The sequence below is a fragment of the Gallinula chloropus genome (assembly GCF_964237585.1).
Source record: "Gallinula chloropus genome assembly, chromosome: 20".
NCBI lineage: Eukaryota > Metazoa > Chordata > Aves > Gruiformes > Rallidae > Gallinula > Gallinula chloropus.
This window is the reverse complement of record NC_140105.1, coordinates 6,982,552-7,002,783: the sequence shown is the minus strand read 5'-3', so window position 1 is coordinate 7,002,783 and position 20,232 is coordinate 6,982,552. Positions and strand designations below refer to the sequence as shown.

The window sequence follows — 20,232 nt, the reverse complement described above, 5'->3', positions numbered from 1 at the left end:
GATTAAAGAAGATGACGCAGGAGGGGACCTGTGTGCTGCTGGCACTCACGGCCTTCCGTTGTGTCAGGACTCAGTTTGTGCTTCTGCATGAGTCAGATGTGAGCCCAGAGGATGCAAAATACTTGACATTTCCATTAGGCTGAACAGCAGAAACCCCTTTCTTCTCGGTGTAGCTGGTATCTAGCTTCCTCCTCTGAGTAACTTAATCATGCAACATGGGAGAACGTAACCCAGCTTTTCAGTGTCTTCCTCTTTCTTAAATTTTTACTCCTTTTATAGCAGGACAGAAATATAAATATTGAAAAGAAATGAAAGGCTGAATTATTGATAATCTGTAAATCAAGTGAGTCTCGTGATTTCAAGCTTTGACATAAATGGGTGAATCAGGTTCTTTTGCCTTGTGTTCTATGCTGTGCTGCTGTGCTCCCTCCTGTGCCTCCAAATGCCCATCCCAAGGGCTCCTGAGAGCCACATTTCTGAGGACAGCAGAATACCAAAAGATGTGGGTGGGTTTAGATGAACGTTTGCAAAGCAATCCAGCTCCCACTGCAACCAGTGATTAGCTGGGGTGAGGATTGCAGGATTGGCTCTCTGGGCTTTTTCAAGGAAATACATTCATCTCAGTATGTCACTATTTATCTGATATGTCACAAGACTGTCACTGTTTGTGGTTATACAGATTATTGCTTACCAGCCGTACGGGAAGTCTGTGGACTGGTGGGCGTACGGAGTGCTGCTCTATGAGATGTTAGCTGGCCAGGTAAGAGTTAGCCTCTGTTTGCTGTGACCTCCTTCTCCCTCTCCCAACACTGCTCTGTTTCAAGGCCTTCTAAAGAGTTAAACCCTTGGGTGATGAACTTGTGGCCTTTTATACCAATATTATCTCCTTGTACTCTTGACTGACTCCACTGAGAATGCATTTAGGCTTTAAGCTCTTTATATTGCACCCACACAATCAAGCACTGCCTTTGAACACAGCTTCTTTGTGCTGTAATAACGTTATAAATAGCCAGCTTCAAAACTGAATGGGAGACACTTGAGTAGAAAAATGCATGTCAGATGGAAGAAGTACCATTTAGTAGTTTGAAACCATGGGGAGACATAATAAGAGCATGTATATGCTCTGCATTGCAGTTAAGGCACAAGAATACAGTGTTTGTGTTGTATGTCCTGGGGGCAAAGCCTGGGTCTCACCACTTGAAATACACGGGGTTACAGACCCCTCGCGCTGCACAGTTAATGAGATGCTGCTCTCTGACTCGCTCAAGTAGAAAAGCAACGCTGTGCTGCAGTACACAGCAGACAACTACCAACTTTGAGGAGTTCTATCAGTCCTGGGCTGACACGGATTTGTGCAGTTGGCTTTCAGCGAGCGCCAGTGAAAGGCGTGTGTTTCCTAAGCTTAAAACCTACATTTTGAACAAAAGCCTTCAAACAGTTGCTCCACTAAACTCCAGTCAACATTGGAAAAGTTTTTAAAGTGAGGCTGTTAAGTTGTTAAGATTTGCAGCCTGCATTGCAAACACTGGGCACCTGAACACTGTTGAGAAAATGAGATTTCCCAAGGTGAGCCCTGCCTAATGCCCGGCTCTTGGGGACTCACCCCTAGGCACTCTCCTCATCCCCTCTGTTTCAAAATAAAATGCTTGTGCTACAGCCTCCCCTTCACAGAGGCAGGCTCTACTGCCCTGTCTTCTAAAACCAAGTGGATTTTAACTGGAATTGAGTGAGAAATGGATATACCTTAAGAGAAGGTCATTGAAAGTTGCAGTCTTCAGACTGCACCCTTTGAAGTATTCCAGAATACTTTGAAGTATTCTGGTGCACAGTAGCTTTAAAAGCTGATTAAAGATGATCATGAAGATAATCCTGCACGCATGTCATTAACCTGGCTGCTATGCTGGGTGCAGAAATGAACTTTTCTCCTTGATTTCTACCTGAGACTGCTAAACACACAACTTCTGGGTCAGAAGATGCAGCTTGGTGTGTATTTCTGGGCGAGGACCGCTGCTGTACACAATTTGCTTTGGGCATCTCTGACTGGAGACAGGTTGTTGGGCTGGGTGACCGTAGTATCAGTGTGGCCATAGCATCCTCACACCATTTCATAACAAGGGGGGTAGTTTTCAGAAAGCCCCCAAGCCAGTAAGTAACTCTCTGTGATTTATTTTCAACAGCCGCCATTTGATGGAGAAGATGAAGATGAACTTTTCCAGTCCATAATGGAGCATAATGTTTCCTATCCAAAATCACTGTCCAAAGAAGCTGTCTCCATCTGCAAGGGGGTGAGATAGATGCTTCCCTATCATTAAGTTCCTTTTTGGCAATCCTTGTGAATAACTACATTTGTCTGGCTTCGACACGGCACTGGAGTATTTTTTCAGTAGAACTTCTGTCAGTCTGTGCTAAGCTGTATTGTCATGAAGTTCTCATCACTTGGTGTCACTGAGAAGCATTCAGCTCTTCCTGCTATGCCTGCTTGGTTTATGGTAAGAACAAATGTCAGAATCAGTAGCTGCCAAATGCAGAGCAGAATTTATGAACAGGACGATGGTGTGAAACATCTCCACCCACGTTACCTCTCAGCCCTCTGCAGCACAGCTCCAATTTCCCAGGGTGAGGAGGTTTCTCAGTTTGGATGGGTACCAGGTACCCCAGCAAGTCCTCAGCCCACTGTGCCTAATGAGAGCAGCAGAGCAAATGAGTTAATAAGTGTAATTTTTAAATGTCAGTAAAGATGAGCTGCTGTGAAAATTTTGAGCGTAAACACAAGGAAACTGGGGGGAGTCCTGATCCAGTGGTAACCTGGGTGGCCTAAAATTCATTATAGGTTCTAAGTCAATTTAGGTTTTTTCTTCAGGAACAGATTTGACTCCAGAGGATTAGCTCAGGAGGAAAAGAATTCGTTTGACTTTCCTTTGACTCGGTGTGATTCCCTAGAGTCCTGCCAGTCTGCAGCTTTTCCAAAACACTGTCTGAAAAGCATTACTTGATGTCTTTCTTACACTGATAAAATATGACTGCACTTAATATCAGTTAATTTGGTATTTACTTTTCTCCTTTCTTTCGCAACCATTTATTGTACATGAGCTGGGTATTAATCCCTTAAGGAAAAATCATCAAGGAAAAAAAAAAGCTGTTTGAAACAACAGGGTAGCAGGACAGACTGCTCTGATTTTGGAGCCTATCCCAGTGTAGATATGCTGGCCAGCAAAACCAAACCTTGATGTATTTTTGTAAAGTACGTGCAGATTGATGCCTCATCGTGAAAAATCGTATATTCAAAGAGCACAGTTTGAACTTGATCTAATTACTGTGATTTCAGCTCTCCTGCTTGCTGCTCTTCTACCAGATGCTTATGCAAAGGGAGATCAGAAAGCTAAAATTGCGTTGCTGTGCTAGGCTTAAGGTCAAGCCCCTGTGACACTAACACATTCATCATCTGTATTAAACTAACAAATTAACCCCAGATTTCAGCAGGCATTACCCCTGAGCTGAGAAGTCAGTGTGAGAAAGCTCTGAACCTCATGGGTATCAGCAGCTCAGGAATCCTGGGACTGTGCACCATGGGGCAAGGCAGACGTGCCCCCTGTGCTCCTGAACTTGCATTGTCTGCTTGGCATCTGTCCCATCAGTTCAGAGGTGATTGGGTTTGGTAGATGCAGTAACTTCAGAGCAGAATCACTGTTCACAGCTCCATGTATCACCTGCCCTTAAAGCAAGGCGTTTAGGAAAGGTAATGAAACCAGAGAGGTGGCTGTTCAGCTTGAAGCAGGATGTGGTTCCTAGCCCGGTGCACAGCCGACTTCCCAGAGTCTGCTGAGAGTCGCTTTTATTTTAGGTTCAGAATTGGAATGAGATCAACTCAACATTTGGAGGGAGACTAAAGCAGCACAGCTGAGGTTTGAAAAAAGATGTGTTGAAGTATCACTCAGCAGTATATTAATCATACATAATTTGTAAAAGAGCTTTAAAAAGTCCCCACAATACTGGAACTGAGAGTTGAAGGCTACATTGCTCAATTCCTAATGTACATATCAATTGAAAAGGCTTTGAGGAGCTTGTTAATTAGGAAGTGTATTGCTGTTTCCAAGCATGCAGTGCTGGTGGGCTTGGGTGGGGTTTTTTTCCCCTAAATCTGCTTAATCTGTGCAACTGGGTGTAGTATTGACCGAGATGTCATTAAGAATGCAGGGGAGGAAACACAGATTAGATATTGTCACCTGGGTGCCAACACATTGTAGGCTCTGTAATGAGATGTCTCCAACAAGCCCAGAAAAATGAAAGGGGTGGGGGTTGTACTTCATACAGCTTTAGTATATTGGAATTTATTAAGTTTAATGGATTGTTGAGGTAGGGCAGAAGCTGTTCTGGAGATTTATATGACTGATCTGAAAGTCTGAAGGTGAAATTGAGGAGTGAGTTGTGACCTGACAGGACAGCAGCATGCCCTGGGCACTGCCTGCCCACACCTCCAGCGGCAACCTCTGCCAAAGAGGGAAAAGCTCCTGAGTGCAGCCTTGATTTCGCTGCAAACATGCTGTCTCCTGTAATCAAACAAGAAAACTAATCAAAAAATGAGTTTCAGCTTTCCAGAACAATTTTATTAGCAACTTGCATCTTCAGGAGAGAAGCGAGAGCGTCACAGTCTGGGGAACATCTGTCCCACTTTCACTCCAGCATTAAATCTAACCATTTGGTGTTTTCTTCCTAATAGCTAATGACTAAACATCCCGCAAAACGCCTTGGCTGTGGCCTTGAAGGTGAAAGAGACATCAGGGAACATGCTTTCTTCAGGAGAATTGACTGGGAAAAACTGGAAAACAGAGAGATTCAGCCACCTTTCAAACCTAAAGTGGTGAGTGAGATGCCAAGTGCTTCCCTGGATAAATGTGTCAGCAGTGATGCCTTCCCGTGGGGTGAGGTTAATGCTGACTTGATGGTGCTGCAAATGTGGGACACTTCTAAAATAAGGCAATTTGATTATGGCAGACCAGGCTAAATCTGCTCCTGTCTTGGCACCCTGTAGCATAACCCAGTGTGCTTTGTTCCTTGGAAAAAAGTCACTGGGTGGTTTGAGTCCCGACTGGACTCATGCACCACATGAAAGGTTGAAACTGGGAAGCCTGGTGTAATTCACATCAGACACCAGAGCCTGTGTGCAGCTCCTGAACAGCATCCAATGTTGATGATTAAAGGTACCTGAATTACTGGGGTAAAATTCTTCCACAGTGGGCTGCACAGCACAGGGGGTGTATTCCCCATTCCAGAGTGGCAGCTGCTGGTCTGGCAAGAATATTCCCGGTTTGTGCACACGTCTCTGTAGGAATGTTGTAGAGACACAGACAAGTGGAAGATATCCAGGCCTGGAGGTTGGTGGCCCTGCCTGTGGCAGGGGGTTGGAACTCTGTGATCCTTGGGGTCCCTTCCAACCCAGACCAGTCTATGATTCTATATCCTAACTCTGTAATATAACCTGAAAAGCTCTATTTGTTGACCCAGAATTTCCTTCAGTGTGTACTGAGCTTTATTGACAGGCAGAGAAAAGTATTTGCACCCAAGAACAGAAGCAGCTGTAAATTGTTGTGTCCTACCATTGAATTCTTCTCTTAACACTTTTTTATTCCAACAGAGCCACGTGGCTGGCTGTAGCACTGCAGCTATAGGGTCACTGCTCTGGTCACTCATTTATTTACCACATGGTATCACACACTAATGAATGGAGGGAGGCTGCTACCCCCTGGCAGAATATATTCCTCCCTTTTTGTGTGCAGATGACTTTTTCACATCACCAGGAGGGGACTTGTGTGCCAAGAAGAGTGGTTTCTGCTGGGGGACATGCTCTGTTCATACAGTGTGGGGTTTGCACCCAGGGAAGGGTGTAAATAAGTAGAGTGGGTGGTGCTGGCAGCCCTGCCCAGCCCATCCCCAAGGGTGCTGTCCTCTTTAAAACATGTTTGAGGGAGATTTTCATTACAAGCTTCTTGAGTCAAATTTAAAGCTGATCGTAAAGCAAACCTGCCTTCACATCTGTAAGTTTTATTAGCTCAGACACTAAGTGCTTAGACTCTCCTTGAAGCTAAAAGTGATGCCAGCATGAAGGTCCTGCAAGCTGGAAGGTGCAGTCTGGTCCCGTCACAGACCATTTCATGATGGGTCCTGGCTCCTCTGCAGAGCAGCTGTGCTCCATCCCCCTGGTTAGCGCCTGTTGTTTATACAGGCTGTTAGTAAAACACACCAAGGTGTATTCACACAGAGCCTAACTTTCCCAGAGGAAAATCATTTCAAATCCAAGTCTGATATTTATGTAGCCCACGTATAGCTTGTTTATCGTGACTGCTGATTCTATTTATATGGACTCTAGGAAGAAAAGAGCACACAACCCTTAGTCTGTTTGAAGACACGGGGTATTTATAGGCTTTGTTTGAGGTGTTTTTTTTCCAGAAGGTCTTTCTAGGTGCACCTTCCCTAGGAAGTGTGATGCTGCAAGAATAATCCTGCTGCTTTTGCACACAGGCATGGTTCTCATGCAGCACGGAGCCACAGATTTTGGGTCAGCAGTTGGTCAGTTTAAATAACATGTTCCCTTCCAGATTGACATTTCACAGGCTATAGGCAGGGACTGATGATTTGGCACAAGGACATTTCACTCACGATTGTAAATTGAGGAGTTCCAGGAGCGTCCTGTATCTTCAGTACTGCATTGACCCTCACAATAGCAATGCTGCTCTCTAATGTGACGACAGATATGAAATTGAAGATGCGAATTTATCAATAAAGGATCATATTAGCACCCAAAAAATACAGAAATTCCAAGTAAGTTATTTCTCAGCCCTTACTAATATATGCAGCACTGAGAGGCTTCATGGAGTCAGAGGCTTTGGTTTCCATATACAGCTTTTTTAGTACCTTCCACTTCTGGGGAGGGGGGAAGAAAATAGAACGTGATTTTGTGGCAGAATGGTGCCTATCTGCAGAACATCTTTTTAGCAAAAAGTCTGCCCTGTATAAACAGCCCTTCTGTTGCTGCTCTGAGTTGATTGTGCTGCCTCTAAATAAACCTGACGGTTAATTTGGGGATACATCAACTTTAATTCCAGTGATGGAGAGGCTTCCCCATGTCCGAGCTCTGCTCTGTCCATTCTTGTTCTCAGGGATTCTGTACCAAAATGCATTGGCTTCAGTGGGCACCAGGGTATTTGGTGAGTGCAGAACCCTGGGTGGAAAAAGCAGACTACCATTAGTCTGTAACCCATTGCAGTGTCCCTCTGCTTGTGTTCCTCCAGGACTGAACAAGGGTCCTGCTGTGCACACCGTGCTCTGGTACCTGAGCATGAGGTTTTCATCTGAAACATAAACCAGCTTGTGCCCAAGGCAGCAACAAGTTCTTTGCAGCTCAGATCAGGCAGCTTGTCCCAGGAAATGCCAGGGGCTTTGCAAAGTCAGACACTGTGACCAGTATCCCTTCTCAGGATAGTCTCACCTTCAGATTTCCTTAAGCAGCTCCTGCTCAGCTGGTTCCATGAACGCGTGGCTTCAGTCATGTCGTATTAGTTCAAAAAGATCAACTGCTCTATTGTATGAACCATCTCCCACCCTCTCCAAGCTATATCCTCTAAGCCTGAAGACAAGTGTGATGTTATCTTCTAACCCCACAAGTGGATATATTCACTGACAAAGTTGTGTCAGAGCAGCAGTCCTGCAGGGATGGACAGAGAGCAGAGGGCCAGGGACAGCGGGAAGGAACATCCAGCGCCTTTATTGCACAACCACACTTACCTGAAGATCTGTTACAGCAGAGTTTGGAGAGAAGCAGATTTACCAAGTTCCTGTAGCCCTCTGCACAATATTCAGTGCCTAGTTTTCCTCAAATACACTTATATTTTCTTGCACCCGACCTCATTGTGTTCCTCTCCCACCTTCATCCTTTTTAACTTGCCTCTAACCCTCTCAGGTGATGCCTGCGTTCCTCAGAGCTGCCCTTCCACAAACCTGATTTCTTTTGTTTTCTGTTCTGCGTGAGCTGTGTTCAGCCTGTAGCTAAATATAACCCCCCTCCTCACCTGGTCACTGAGAGACACATCTCTCCTCTCAGACAAAGAAAAAAAAAGGAGAAAACCTGTGATAGTGCATTTTGTAATGGGGAACGTTCCCAGGACACACTCATTCCCTGTCCTAGCTCCCTCCTGCAGTCCCCAGGAGCACTGCTGTCTTTTATGAATTTACAAGAGTACAACAAAGAATCAAAGCATATAAATGAATTGCATTAAGCCTTCTGCAGATCATAAAGGAAACAGAGACTCACACGACAATTTAATTTTGCATCGTGAAGGTTTTAAGAAGAATAAAATGACTTGACAGATAAAAGATCTCTTGCCAGTACACACCCATAAATATGATTTTTTTCTTTTTTTACCCCAGTAATTCTGAATGGTTAAGCCTCTTTACCTTGTCACCTCACGCTGACTCTGGTTTTCATCAGAATTCACTTATTAGAACTTCTCCACCTGGTTTGTTTGGGGTTGGGGTATTTTTTTTTTGTTAAAATAATCTGAAAAGAAAATTTTCCCTTAACTTCTCCTAAGGAATGAGGGAAAGCCTTGCATGTATCCTGAAAAATCCACCAGAAGCTGGAACTGCCAATGTATCCCTGGGCTTTTTTTCAGCCTTTTTCCTGTTTTTCTTTGTTTTTCCCTTGCAGTGTGGCAAAGGTGCCGAGAACTTCGATAAGTTCTTCACACGAGGACAGCCGGTGTTAACGCCCCCGGATCAGCTGGTCATCGCTAACATAGACCAAACCGATTTCGAAGGGTTCTCTTACGTCAACCCCCAGTTCATACATCCCCTTTTGCAAAATGTAGCATGAAACAGGAGGAAAGGAACAGATCCCACAGTGGGGAACGGCCCTTAACCCTACAATTTTTAGGCTTCTGCCTTGTCGATTCCATTTGGGCCTGGAAATTGTAGGGTTAGAAAGTGGAAGACTGGGGGAAAGGCCACTTTAGTCAGGATTTTGGCTTTGCAACAGTGATGTTGTCTTAACAGGAGATAAATTAGTGTATGGTGCCCGCTTATCCTTCTAGAAGTCACCACTGACTTGTCTAAACTTACCCGTTTTTTGGTACGTTATATATTTTTGTAACTTCCCACTGTCCTTTTGCTCCCTTTTCCCCTCTGCTGGGTTAGAAACAATCTAACAAAAGAGAAAACAAACCAACTAACTAAACCAAGCCAACTTTGAACCCCTAGTCCGGTGTGGATGCTGGGAGATAGGAGCTCTCAGCCCCGAGGGACTGCTCCTCCCCTGCTCTTCCTGGTGACTTCGGGGAGATCAGCATCACCAGAGACTGGAACAGCGGCGGCACCGGGGAGGACAGGCATTGCAAAAGCATTGCTGAAAGTACTTGTTTCAAAAATAGGACAGAAATAAGTTGAGGAGGGGGGGTGGGGTAAGGAATAAAATCAAACTAGACCCTGAGGCTTCATAAACCGATCCTGTACGTGACACCAAGTCTAAACGCACTTCAGCGGTGGCCAGATCTTTGCTCTAGGATCTTTGCTAAGTAGCATGTGATAAACTCAAGGGTGAAATTTTGTCTTTAATAATAATAGTAATAATTTTAATAATATTTTTGTGAATTTTAATCTCCATGAGATTATTCTGTGATCCAGGGTGCCATTGTTTGTTCAGTTAATTTAATTTACGCCACTCCTCGAGTTTACTGTTAACTGGTTCTGAAACCGACATTTTACTATGGAGCTTGTTAACCTGGAATGTAAAACAAAACTGCAGTCCCTTAAATCTCACTTACACATGTTTATTTATAGTCTGCAGGATAGGGCAGTAAATCAAAGAAAGCATTATGCATCCTAAATTAACAACAAACGCAGCCCCGAGTGACTTCCTGATTTCTTTGGAATTTCTCATGAAAATCAAGTGAGATTTAGTCTTAAATTAATCAGTTTTGATTCAGAAAACTTGGGGCTGTAGAATAATCAAGCCTGAAAGAAGCAGCACCTAAAACGTTTTATTGACAGAATGGAATTTAATACGATTTTACATATGCTTCATGCAATGAATTTTGCATGTTTAGGTAATAACTCTTAATAATAAGGGTTAATAATAAGCAGATCTATAGTACTGACATAATCATATCAAGCATAAAGAGTATTATAAAAATTTTATAAAACAAATTGTGCTTTATTTGTGAAAGTTCTTGTTCTGAATTACATCATTTAGATTTAGCTAAATGTTTTCTTGCTCTTGGTTTTTACTTTAGGTTTCGGATATTGTTAATGGCTTAGGGTATAATCCCTTTTTTTAAAAGTAGATCTACTTTTAAACAATAATTGCTACTCGCAGGTTTTATACGAGGCTCGATGAGGCTTTCATTTCACGTCTGCATATTACTTACAGAGAAGGAAATGGGCTTTATTTGCAGTGATGAACACTGTAATTAATGCAATCTTCTCCTCTCCTCTCACTTAGATAAAAAAAATTTTGATATTTCCTCTTACAACTTACCAGAAGATATTAATGCAAATAGCAGTAAATATTTTTTGTGCATATTTGGGGTTTGTTACAGCATGTACAATAGTAGCCAGTGCATTTCCCTTTCCTTTTCCCCTCTGCCTTGTTGGTGTGAGCAGCCATAGGCACTGTCTGTCTGTCAGATGTGCATGACGATGCCAGAAGCATGATGTCTCTGTTGCTGCATGCAGACTGAGTACGATTTTTTCCAGCATGTAAACATACTCAACAAGTAAGATATTTGCCATACAAGACTTAAATTTATACTAGAATATGTAACTGGCGGGGGGGTGGGGGGGGGGAAGTTGGGAGGGGAATCCACTTTCTAATCATCTTTTATGACAATAAAACATGGAACGTGTGCCAAAGATTCTGTTAGAAAGATCCGGTCCTGCGAGCTGGGAGCCAGGGGGGCAGGTTTGAGGTGTGGGGATGGCCTGTGGTGGAGCGGGGTGGTTTTTGGGTGAAATGCAGTGCCCTCAGGAGCCATGTGCTTGGTGTCTAGAGTGTGGGATTGGTGACACCCCAGAGGCAGCCCCAGCCCTGAGCAAGGAACATCTCCCCGGATCAGGACGAGGGGGTTCAATGAGCCAACCGAACCCTGCTGAGGCCCAACGAGGGGTCCTGGCTGACTTAACACAAACTCAGATTGTTGCCTAATTAAACAGAATTCACGTTTTTAAAAAAGATTTTAGGAGTAAAAATTTTTAAACCAGTTTGTGTGAAATATCAGCCAAGCCTCAAGGTTAATTTTCCTCTTGTTATATTGTATACTTTTAAAATGATGAAAGCCTGGCCAAGGGCAGTATTCCGGAGTGCTTAGGTTTTCCTGAATGCCCTTACCCTGCCATAGTTTAGGAAAATCTGAGCGTCATGCTGTAGATGATAGATTCGGCAGGTTCCTGAGGCTCAGATTTTGAGGGAAGGGGCTCTTCAGTCAGTCTGTCTGCCAAGAGACGGTGTTACATGGGTTCTAACAATGTGAAGTGAAAAAGAGACCTTTGAAGAAGGAAAATACTGGGAGAAATACCCACACATGTGTTTTGGGACTAAGTGAAGCAGAACAGGGGCAGAACTGAACCAAGCCAGAAACAGGCAGGACATCCCCTGGGTCAGTGTTCCCAAACAGTTGTGGTTTTCCTGGTGAAATGCGACTTGCACAGGGAAGTCCCGTTGCTACGCAGCTGTGATGGTTGGTGCTCTTCGCACCAGAACGGGGCATTAAAGAGCTGGTCCAACCTCTGAACAGGGCTGCTCGATTCCTGGCTGCTTCCCATACCCAGTTTCTGAGGCACTTGCATTCGCTCCCCAGCTTTTTCTGATGTAGAAGCAGAAATTCCTCTCTCAACGTCGTTACCTCGAGTTCCTGGGCTTGCCACGTCTCACTGTTGTCTTCTGTGGGTGTCTGTAACTCTTCCAAAAAGGTACTGTGAACTCATGGGTCCTGCAGGAACCTGCCAGGGTTGGAGAAGGCAGGGACTGAGCATCGTGTGACTGCTCACTGCTTTGCCTAATGCCACTGGCACATGAGCGCTGACGCTTGGACCAGCTCTTTGATGAGAACTCCAGGCGGCTTCCTTATCAGCTGGAAATTTATAATGGCAAGAAATAAGTATCCAGCAAGGGGTTTTGTATCTTTTTAAATGTTATTTATATAATATTTTTCACAAGGTTTCATTGTCTAGGGAGAGAGTATCAGCAGAGGGAGAGGCATCAGAACTGTTTGCTTTCAGTTGTGCTCAACAGCAACCCCGATCTGAGCACCCACATTGTCACACAGATTTCTAAAAGTCAAATGGAAAATGATAATACACCAAAGCTGGGGGGGACACACATATTTTGGGAGCTGCATTTCCATCCCACGTGTGCTTAAGTCCCGAGGGGCTCCTGAGCAGCCCCATTCCTGCCAGGGGAGGCACAGGTCTACCACCTAAAACCTCCCAGATGTTTTCAGGGATTAAACAGGAATTACCTGGCTCCTAGGCAGATTTCCTCATTATTTGGTCATCTGGGTGTTTTTACCTACCTTCAAGTCACTTCAGCAGGGTGGGAGAGTTCCAGGAGAGCCCCTTCGCCTGCCAGCCTGTCTCAGGATTGCACATATGTGAGGAGGAGAGAGCACATTCCCATAATAAAATACTCCCCCTTAATCCAATTTAGGGAAGAAATGCAATTTAGCTTCCCGATCCTTCTTTCCAGAAGTACAAATGAATTTCCCTTTACAAACTGAAGAAAGTTTGTCTGGAAATGGGCTGTTCCTTTAAAAGAAACTCCGCATATCTCAACACTGTCAGCCTTGAAATCCACCCTGTCTTTTGGGGCAAATTCAATTGAGCAGTGCTGGGCTCCTGTAGGATTACTAAAGTCACAGGGAGGGAGGAATTTGTCTCCTGGCCAGAACAGTGAGGTGTCCAAGGACCAGGACTGAGCGGTACCTCCTGCAAAGTCTCCTTTCTCAGTCCACACACCCAGATGCAATGCCAGTTAAATGCCATAGGAGACAGGGGCAGTTACCAGAGGGGAACATCCTTACTAAGCAAAACAGAAATAATAACAGCCCAATAATACAGCTTTGATATGAGTAGAAAGCACACTTACAGTATTGAGTTTACAGTGGGCTTTCGGACCTGCCACGAAACTCCTGGAAACATTTAATGTGATTTTCAGTTTTTTTCAACCTCAGCCTGAGTTCCTGTACACAGGGTTTGTCTCTTCACAGACACAAGTGTCAGCTCCGGGCGACGCGTTGCCTCTGTGGGCTGTTTGGTGGGCAGGCACTGAGCTGTAGTAAACAAGTAGGCAAGCTAAAGCACTTTCTGCATCGGCTCCACACTCTTAGAAGGGATCTGAAATAGTTGAGTTGAAGGATTAAGTAAGAATTAACTCCATAACCATGTGTGATTTCCTATGCCAGTAATGATCAGTAATTAAATAGCCTTATAAGGAATAGTCATCATGCACTACAGCCCTCCGGTTCCTAGGAAAACCTTCAGAGAGACAGGGCAAGTTATTAACCTCTCTGCCTCAGTTACCTCATCTGTAAAATGGGGGTAATAATACTTACTTACCTCACGGGGAGGTGTGAGGACTTCTTGGGTAATGTTTGTAATATGCTTTTAACCTGAAAAGAGTTGTGTAAGTATTATTATCATTTTTACTCTGAAATCAGCTTCCTGGAGTCACATGGTATCACTGGATATACCATGCTGTTTCTACTTTTTTATAGAACTTTAGTAACTCTGCTGAAAACGCTTAAAGAGAAATAAAAATCAGATCTGATCTGTTTCTTACAGAATCTGGAGTCCAGCTTTTGTGAACTGGAGTCAGGGTGCGGTGGGGAGGGATGCTTGCTGATTGGGTAGGTCAGCTGCACTTACCTCTTTTTCCAGTTACCGAGATTTCTACGTGCAATTAAAAAACTCCATATTAAATGGAAGTCCTAACAGAACTGATCATTGTAGGGTGAGATTCCCTATGAATAAATAAGGTCAGCACAGCTGTTTTGTAGCCATGTTTACACTGACTCCTGTTGAAGGAGAAGCGATGTTCTTTATGCAGCTGGGCCATCCATGAGAGGTTTATTCCGTTGATATTTAAATAAATTCCTGTGTCGTAGAACTTTTGCTTTTCCTTTCCTTGTGTGTGACACTTAAGAAAACCACCCTGGAAACAATGATTTTTTTTCTTCCACTGGTGTGGGTCGACCAAATAAATAAATAAATTAAATAAATTAAGCAGTCTGTTAGTAGATTTAAACAGTGATGTGCAGGAAGAGGAGCGACAGCGCTGATAACCAGCCCCAGCCTGCTTCCACTGAGGCTCATGTCTCACCACCAGACACACTGCTGGTGGGACATTGATTTTGTGAGCTGGTGACAGAAAGCAAAGTTATGTTTCTGATCTTGATAAACCTTTTCCTTTGAATTATTGGAATTGTATTGACTTGCCTTCTGCTTCAACCCTGAGAGGCAACACTGCCAATGGCTCCATCCTTCCAGAGCTTCGGGTGCCCCGTCCTGGCCTTGCAAGGCATCCAGCGGAACTGCTCCAAGCTCGCGGTGTGCTCGGTGCTTTGCTGGGGCTGAGACAGCAGCATCCAGGTCTGGCAGCACTGAGCCTGGCAGCCCAAATTCCACAAATACATTAAATACCCGCTTGCTGCCGCAGCGGTTGGGCAGAGCTGGGCATTGGGGCTCATCTTCGGGCGGCTTCACATCCCTGAGAGTCAGAGCCCACGCACTCGGGGCAGGGGAAAGGGTTCCTGTGGTGATAATATGAATTTAATTTGTTCCCCACAGTGCCTGTCACTTACTCTCTCTCATGCTATTAGAATGAAGGTAAGAAAAGCAATTTCAGCCAAATGGAGCTTGTTGCCTCTTCTAGAAACGTGTGTTTCCCAGCCCCTGCGTTAACGTTGTGTGGTGATACACAGCACACCTGAAACTTCAACATAATGCAGGTTATTTAATGTTACTTTTTTTAAACAGGGAATAACCCCATCTTGAGCTCATTTGTGGTTTTGAGTATTATTTTAAGACCCACATTTTGTATTTATAAAGAGGAGAACATTATTTATTTTCTTCACCGTTTAGCTGCAAGATGCTACCAGAAAATCTGGAGAGGCCGTTCATTTCTCAAAAAACAATTAAAAAATTAATAATAATCATGGAAGTATAATGAGCAAGGCTGATGTATAAATTACAGCATCTTTTTTTTCTTAATTCACAGTATCTTCGATCTTTGTTTGCATGAAATGCTTTTGTTAAATATTAATTGTAGTTTCAAAGCAAGTGTGTATGAATAAAAATACTGATCATTACTTCTGTGAGAGTTGGGTCTGCCTTCGTGAAGCTTCATCCCAAAATTGACCCCACAAAGCCCAGAGGCTGCAGAGATCCCAGCGTGATCGGTCACAGAGCTCACCTACATCCTGACCTTGAGTCTCTGTCCACACACCTTTTAACCTGGGTCTTTTTTTAGTTACTGTTAATAAACCAAGAGAAAAAGGGGTTTAAAGATAAGTCTGTAAGAGGATTTGGACATGCTGAGAGGTGAGCAGGTGGCTCTTGGAGCCGGCAGGTCCCTGGCTGTCCCACTCGCTGTCCCACCCCGGATGGTCCATCCCACCCTCTGCCTGGGGTTGGTGATTGATGATGCTCCGGGACCCACCTTTGCCATGAAACACTTGTTCTAGCACTCGTGGAGGAGAGGACACGGCCTCCCAGGCTGATGTCATTTTATTTTCAAAATGTTAAAGCAATGTACAAATATTGTGACAGCTTGACAGACAACTTCTTCTCCTGCTCGCTCTCAAATGTATCGAATCTCATGCTAATTCAGTAATTGGGTTAGTTTAATTTGCAGAAAAGCCTGGCTGAGTTTGCCCAAAGGAATGGTTGAAATTCCCTTTTTTTTCCCTTTCCCATAGAGGCATTTCCAGGCTGCTGTGTGGTGCTCAGCCCTCATCTAATGCATGTGGCTTCTCCTGAAACCCATGGACACGGCTCCTCTCAGCCCTTGAGAGCTTTGTGCCAAGCAGGAGAGGGAGTTAGTGGGGATCTCATTGCCCTGGGCTGGTGTGTGTGCAGAGTCAGGGCAGGAAAGGTTGGACTTGATCTTGAGGGTCTTTTCCAGCGTCCTCAAACCTGCATCCCCCATCTCACTGGCTGTTTAGGGGATGGTTGGGATTTCATTCCCAGCCATGGCCTTCAGGTGGGATTTAGGACTTGGTCCTGCTGCAAGGGGAGCACCTAGCTCCCCAGGAAGGAGCTGCTAGGGTTTGGGATGTTTGGACCTGTCAAGGCTCCTAATGCCCTGCGATGGTTACACACCACTACATACAACACAGCCTTTAAACCTGCTGGAAACAGTGTCCCAAATGTACCCGAGCTCTTTCCAGCCTCAATTCCAGATTATTAAGGGAGAAAAATTGCTAGTTTGCAGCTCATCCCTGCTCCCCTGCCAGCACAGCAGGGGCACACACACATCTCCCTCTCTGGTTGGACCAAACCAGCAGCCGCTCATGGAGTCGTCAGGGTTCCAGGTGAGATGGAGCTCGTTAGAGGAGTCTCTAAAGACCCTCCAGACTGATCCCTGGGGAAAGGCAAGTCTGGCAGAGGTGTGGGTGGGTGGAATAATGCTTGGGCCTGACAGGAATTTGGGTAGCAAGCATCTGAGGAGCCAGTGCCTTTGGAGCAAACCAGCTGCAGGTGAGTCTGTTCCTTTGCTGGAGGTGACGATGGGCTCCTGGGTGAGAGGAAGGGGATTTGTACAAATTGCTCAGGTTTTTTTTCACTTTTTCTAAGCAAGCAAGGTTGGGCTGGCAGTCCTTGGGAAAATGAAGAGTTAAAGGCTTCTGCAGGAGAGGCTGAGTCGCTCCATTCCAGCCGCATCCCGTACACAAGAGCATCTCCCTTGGGAATGCTTCCAGCACTCAGCACTCGATAAATTACAGCAATTACTCATGGCCACCTCCCCCAGCCAAAAGCGTGTCCTCCCTCTCCCAGCCCCAAATTCTCTTCAGAGATTTGGGTATTTGACTTAGAAATCTCAGAGTATCTTTACAAACCTGGTATGTGAGTTGCAAATACAACCATCTCTTCGGAGAGCTGCTAGGGTAGCTAAAATTATGACTGCATTAATTACCACAAGGTAATTATAATCCTAGCTGCTTCAGCAGAGTTAAACCTCCGCTGTTTGGCCAAAAAAAACCCCAAGTAAGCCCCATGTGAAGGCTGGAGCAACAGTAAAGCAAAGAAAGAGGATGGAGCGCCCGTATCAAGAAAGCTCTTCCCATGTGTGGATGGGTTGTCCTCACAGGGATGTTGTCCCTACCTGCATCAGTCCTCTGTCACCTTCCCAAAGTGATGTCTGACCAGGAGGATTGTCAGTGCCAGCCTGGTCCCACCAAGTCACATGCAAGGGTTTCTTTTGTCCTTTTTGTTGTTGTTGTTTTCACTTTTCCCAAAGGAGGAGCATGAAATAAGGCAGATGTCATGGGAAATGAGTCAATGCTGTCTCCTTCTCAAGGGACTTGCTGCCTTCACTGTCAGGGTGATGGTGTCAGACACCAGCTGCCACTTCCAGTGTTCATTACTGGTCCCTGAGTCAGCGCCTGACATGCCAGCTCAGGAGATGTTGTTGCACAATCTGATGAAGGGGAGGAAGAAATTCCAAAACCAATTTAAAGTGCAATACCTGAGTGAGAAAAAAACCCGACCCTGCGATGGAAGTTTGCTTATAAGTGTTTTAAATCTTATTCTCACCCAACAAGGCTGGCAAAATCACCCCTCTCTCTGTCTGCCTCAGCAGAGCCCATGACTCACATGCTGGGGATGAGCTCCCCTTTCCTCAGAGGGCTCAGCCCCCTGACCATCAGTTGGGAGCAAAAGAAATGCAGCTGCCCCACAAAGACAGCAGCAGTGTGGCTGTTTGCTGGGCTGGTGGAGGGGTGTTTAGTGTCGTGTCCAGTATTTGGCCCATATGGCTGGATGTTGACTTTCCCCCTCAGGAGCACGGGGTGCAAGGTCTCTAACTGCTGGTGAGTATTTGGGTCATCACAAATTTCCTGATGAAACTGTTTTGGGGAAGGATCTGGGATCTGGGAGGCTGTGGACACATACTGATGTTTCCTACATCCATCCAGTGAAAACTAATTCCTCACTGCTGCCCCACAGTGCCACAGAGCCAGAGCTGCTCAGAGGGTTGCAGTGCTCCACATCTCTACGAGACCTGTGGTTTGTCCTGGGTGAGGTTAGCTCCCGCCCCCCCAGCCATCCTGGGGTGTACGTGAGCTCCGGGTGTACATGAGGGTTACAAAGCTGCCCCAGACCCCGGTGTGTAGGGCTGCTCGGGACACTCCCATGGCCATAGGGGCAGTTCAACTGCTGGGCTGCCCAGTACAGTCTGGTTTTCAGGGACTGGCCTCTCAGTAACCCGTCTCTCATTCTCTACTTGCCACTCATGTGCAGCCCCAGGAATCTCAGGTACCTGGGTAGCCTGGGCACAAAGCAGCCTCTCCTCAGGCTGCAAAGCAATGCTTGGTCTGTGTCTGTGTTGTTTCTGTTTCAGCCCTGGGGACTTGATCCATCCCCTTTATCTCGCCCATCTATTCAGAGCACTGGCTAAAACTCAGCACCAGTAACAGGGACACTTCCAAATGCCTACAAAACACTCTGCCACAGCCCAGATAAAACTTTGTTAAAGCTTCAGCATATTCAGTGACACCTCCAGAAACACTTAACAGGATCCATTTGCTGCCTCTGTGAGTGTGACCATGTCTGAGGCACTGATCAGGTGTGATTTCAGGAAAACCCATCAGAAATTGTTACAAAAACCAGCAACGAGTGCAGGAGCAGGAGGAGGGAAAGAGCACAGGCCAGTGATCCCAGCATCCCAAAACTCATTGGATCAGTTCCTGGTCATTTTGGGATAAGCCATTTAGCATTCTTGTGCCTCATTGACCCTAACATCATTAAAAGATTGGTAATGAATTTCAGTGCTGTATAAATCGCATGGAAAACTATTACCCTTAATACAAGCGCTGTGAGGCTTTAATAATTAATGTCATCTAAACTGCTTTCCAAAACATGACCTTTTAAATCTGATGGCTGTGGCCAGAGCCATCCCTCATCCTGCAGTTAGCCTGTTTTCCAGCAGCCTGGATGGTTCTGACGGGGCCATGCCAGGCACCCCAGATGGGTGCCAGCCCCAGTGACCACGGAAAGGGGGGTAGTGTGGGTATCTCGGCTCCTTTCGCAGAGGGTTAACAAAATATGCCAACAGAGAGAGCACAGTTACGGCCAGTACATCTTCCAGCACTACCCCCTGGCATGGTGACATGGTGGGGTGTGGGCACGTCACCCCCTTTCCATCCTCCTTCCCTCCAGCCTGGGGGACACACAAGCTGTGCAGAGCCTCTGTGGGGTTCAAGGATGGAACTGGACAAGCTGCTGGAGCAAAACTCCTGAAACCAGCACATCCTCAGCTTTTATTAACTGGGTTCAGACTCTCATGCTTACAGAGGTGTTTTATTTTAAACAAAGTGTGTAACTTCCTCTCACACGTGCACTTCGTTTCTCCGTGAGTCAGAGCCTCTGGGGAGGGCTGGCTGAGAAAGGCTCTGTCCCTTTTTGTTTTTTATAGGCTTTCTCACAGCATGTGGGTGCAGAGATAAAAATAACGTTGCACCTCTCCTTGTGCTTCCTCCCGAGCAGCTCCAGGCAGAGGAATGTGCAGGAGGAACGGCAAGTGGAGCTTCAGCTCCCACAGCCCACAGGAGTTAATTCTTCTGATTTAGTCATGGCACAAGAAAACCCTCCCCAGGGAGGGGAGAGCGGCTGATGTTCCTTGGTGCCATGAGTTTTCTCTCTTTCCCCACTTCCAGTGTTTGAAAGCTAAAGGAAAAAATATGATGTGTCTGCTGGGATAAGGAGCAGCTGTTGTACCAACCTGTGCTGCCTCCTGCCACGGAGCCATTCGGAGCAGCCCATCCCAAGGTCTCATCCTGCTTGCACAGACGCAGTGGGTGTGACAGTTGTGGACCCCAACCCCAGGCTGCTGATGCCAGTTTTGCTAACTCTCTCCTGCAAACACTCGTGGAAAGAGAAAAAAAACCTCTTTCCAGCAAGTTGTTCCCAGCCTTTGGAAGGTTGTTCCCCTGGCTCTGTGCTGGGGCTGCTGTGCATCTCAGCTGTGCCCCA

At 45.6% G+C, this 20,232-nt stretch overlaps 1 protein-coding gene across 2 annotated transcripts in view; it reads left to right on the top strand.

The window, feature by feature from the left end:
• PRKCA (protein kinase C alpha) overlaps positions 1-8,866 on the top strand; it is a gene marked incomplete at both ends in the record, with an annotated part of 142,935 nt that extends 134,069 nt beyond the window's left edge. For both annotated transcript variants that reach the window (XM_084273498.1, XM_084273497.1), the window contains 4 exons: positions 680-760; positions 2,178-2,285; positions 4,718-4,858; positions 8,702-8,866. In XM_084273498.1, coding sequence (XP_084129624.1) covers positions 680-760; positions 2,178-2,285; positions 4,718-4,858; positions 8,702-8,866 — 495 coding nt within the window. The remainder of the gene's footprint in view (positions 1-679; positions 761-2,177; positions 2,286-4,717; positions 4,859-8,701) is intronic.
• Positions 8,867-20,232: the final 11,366 nt, after the last annotated feature.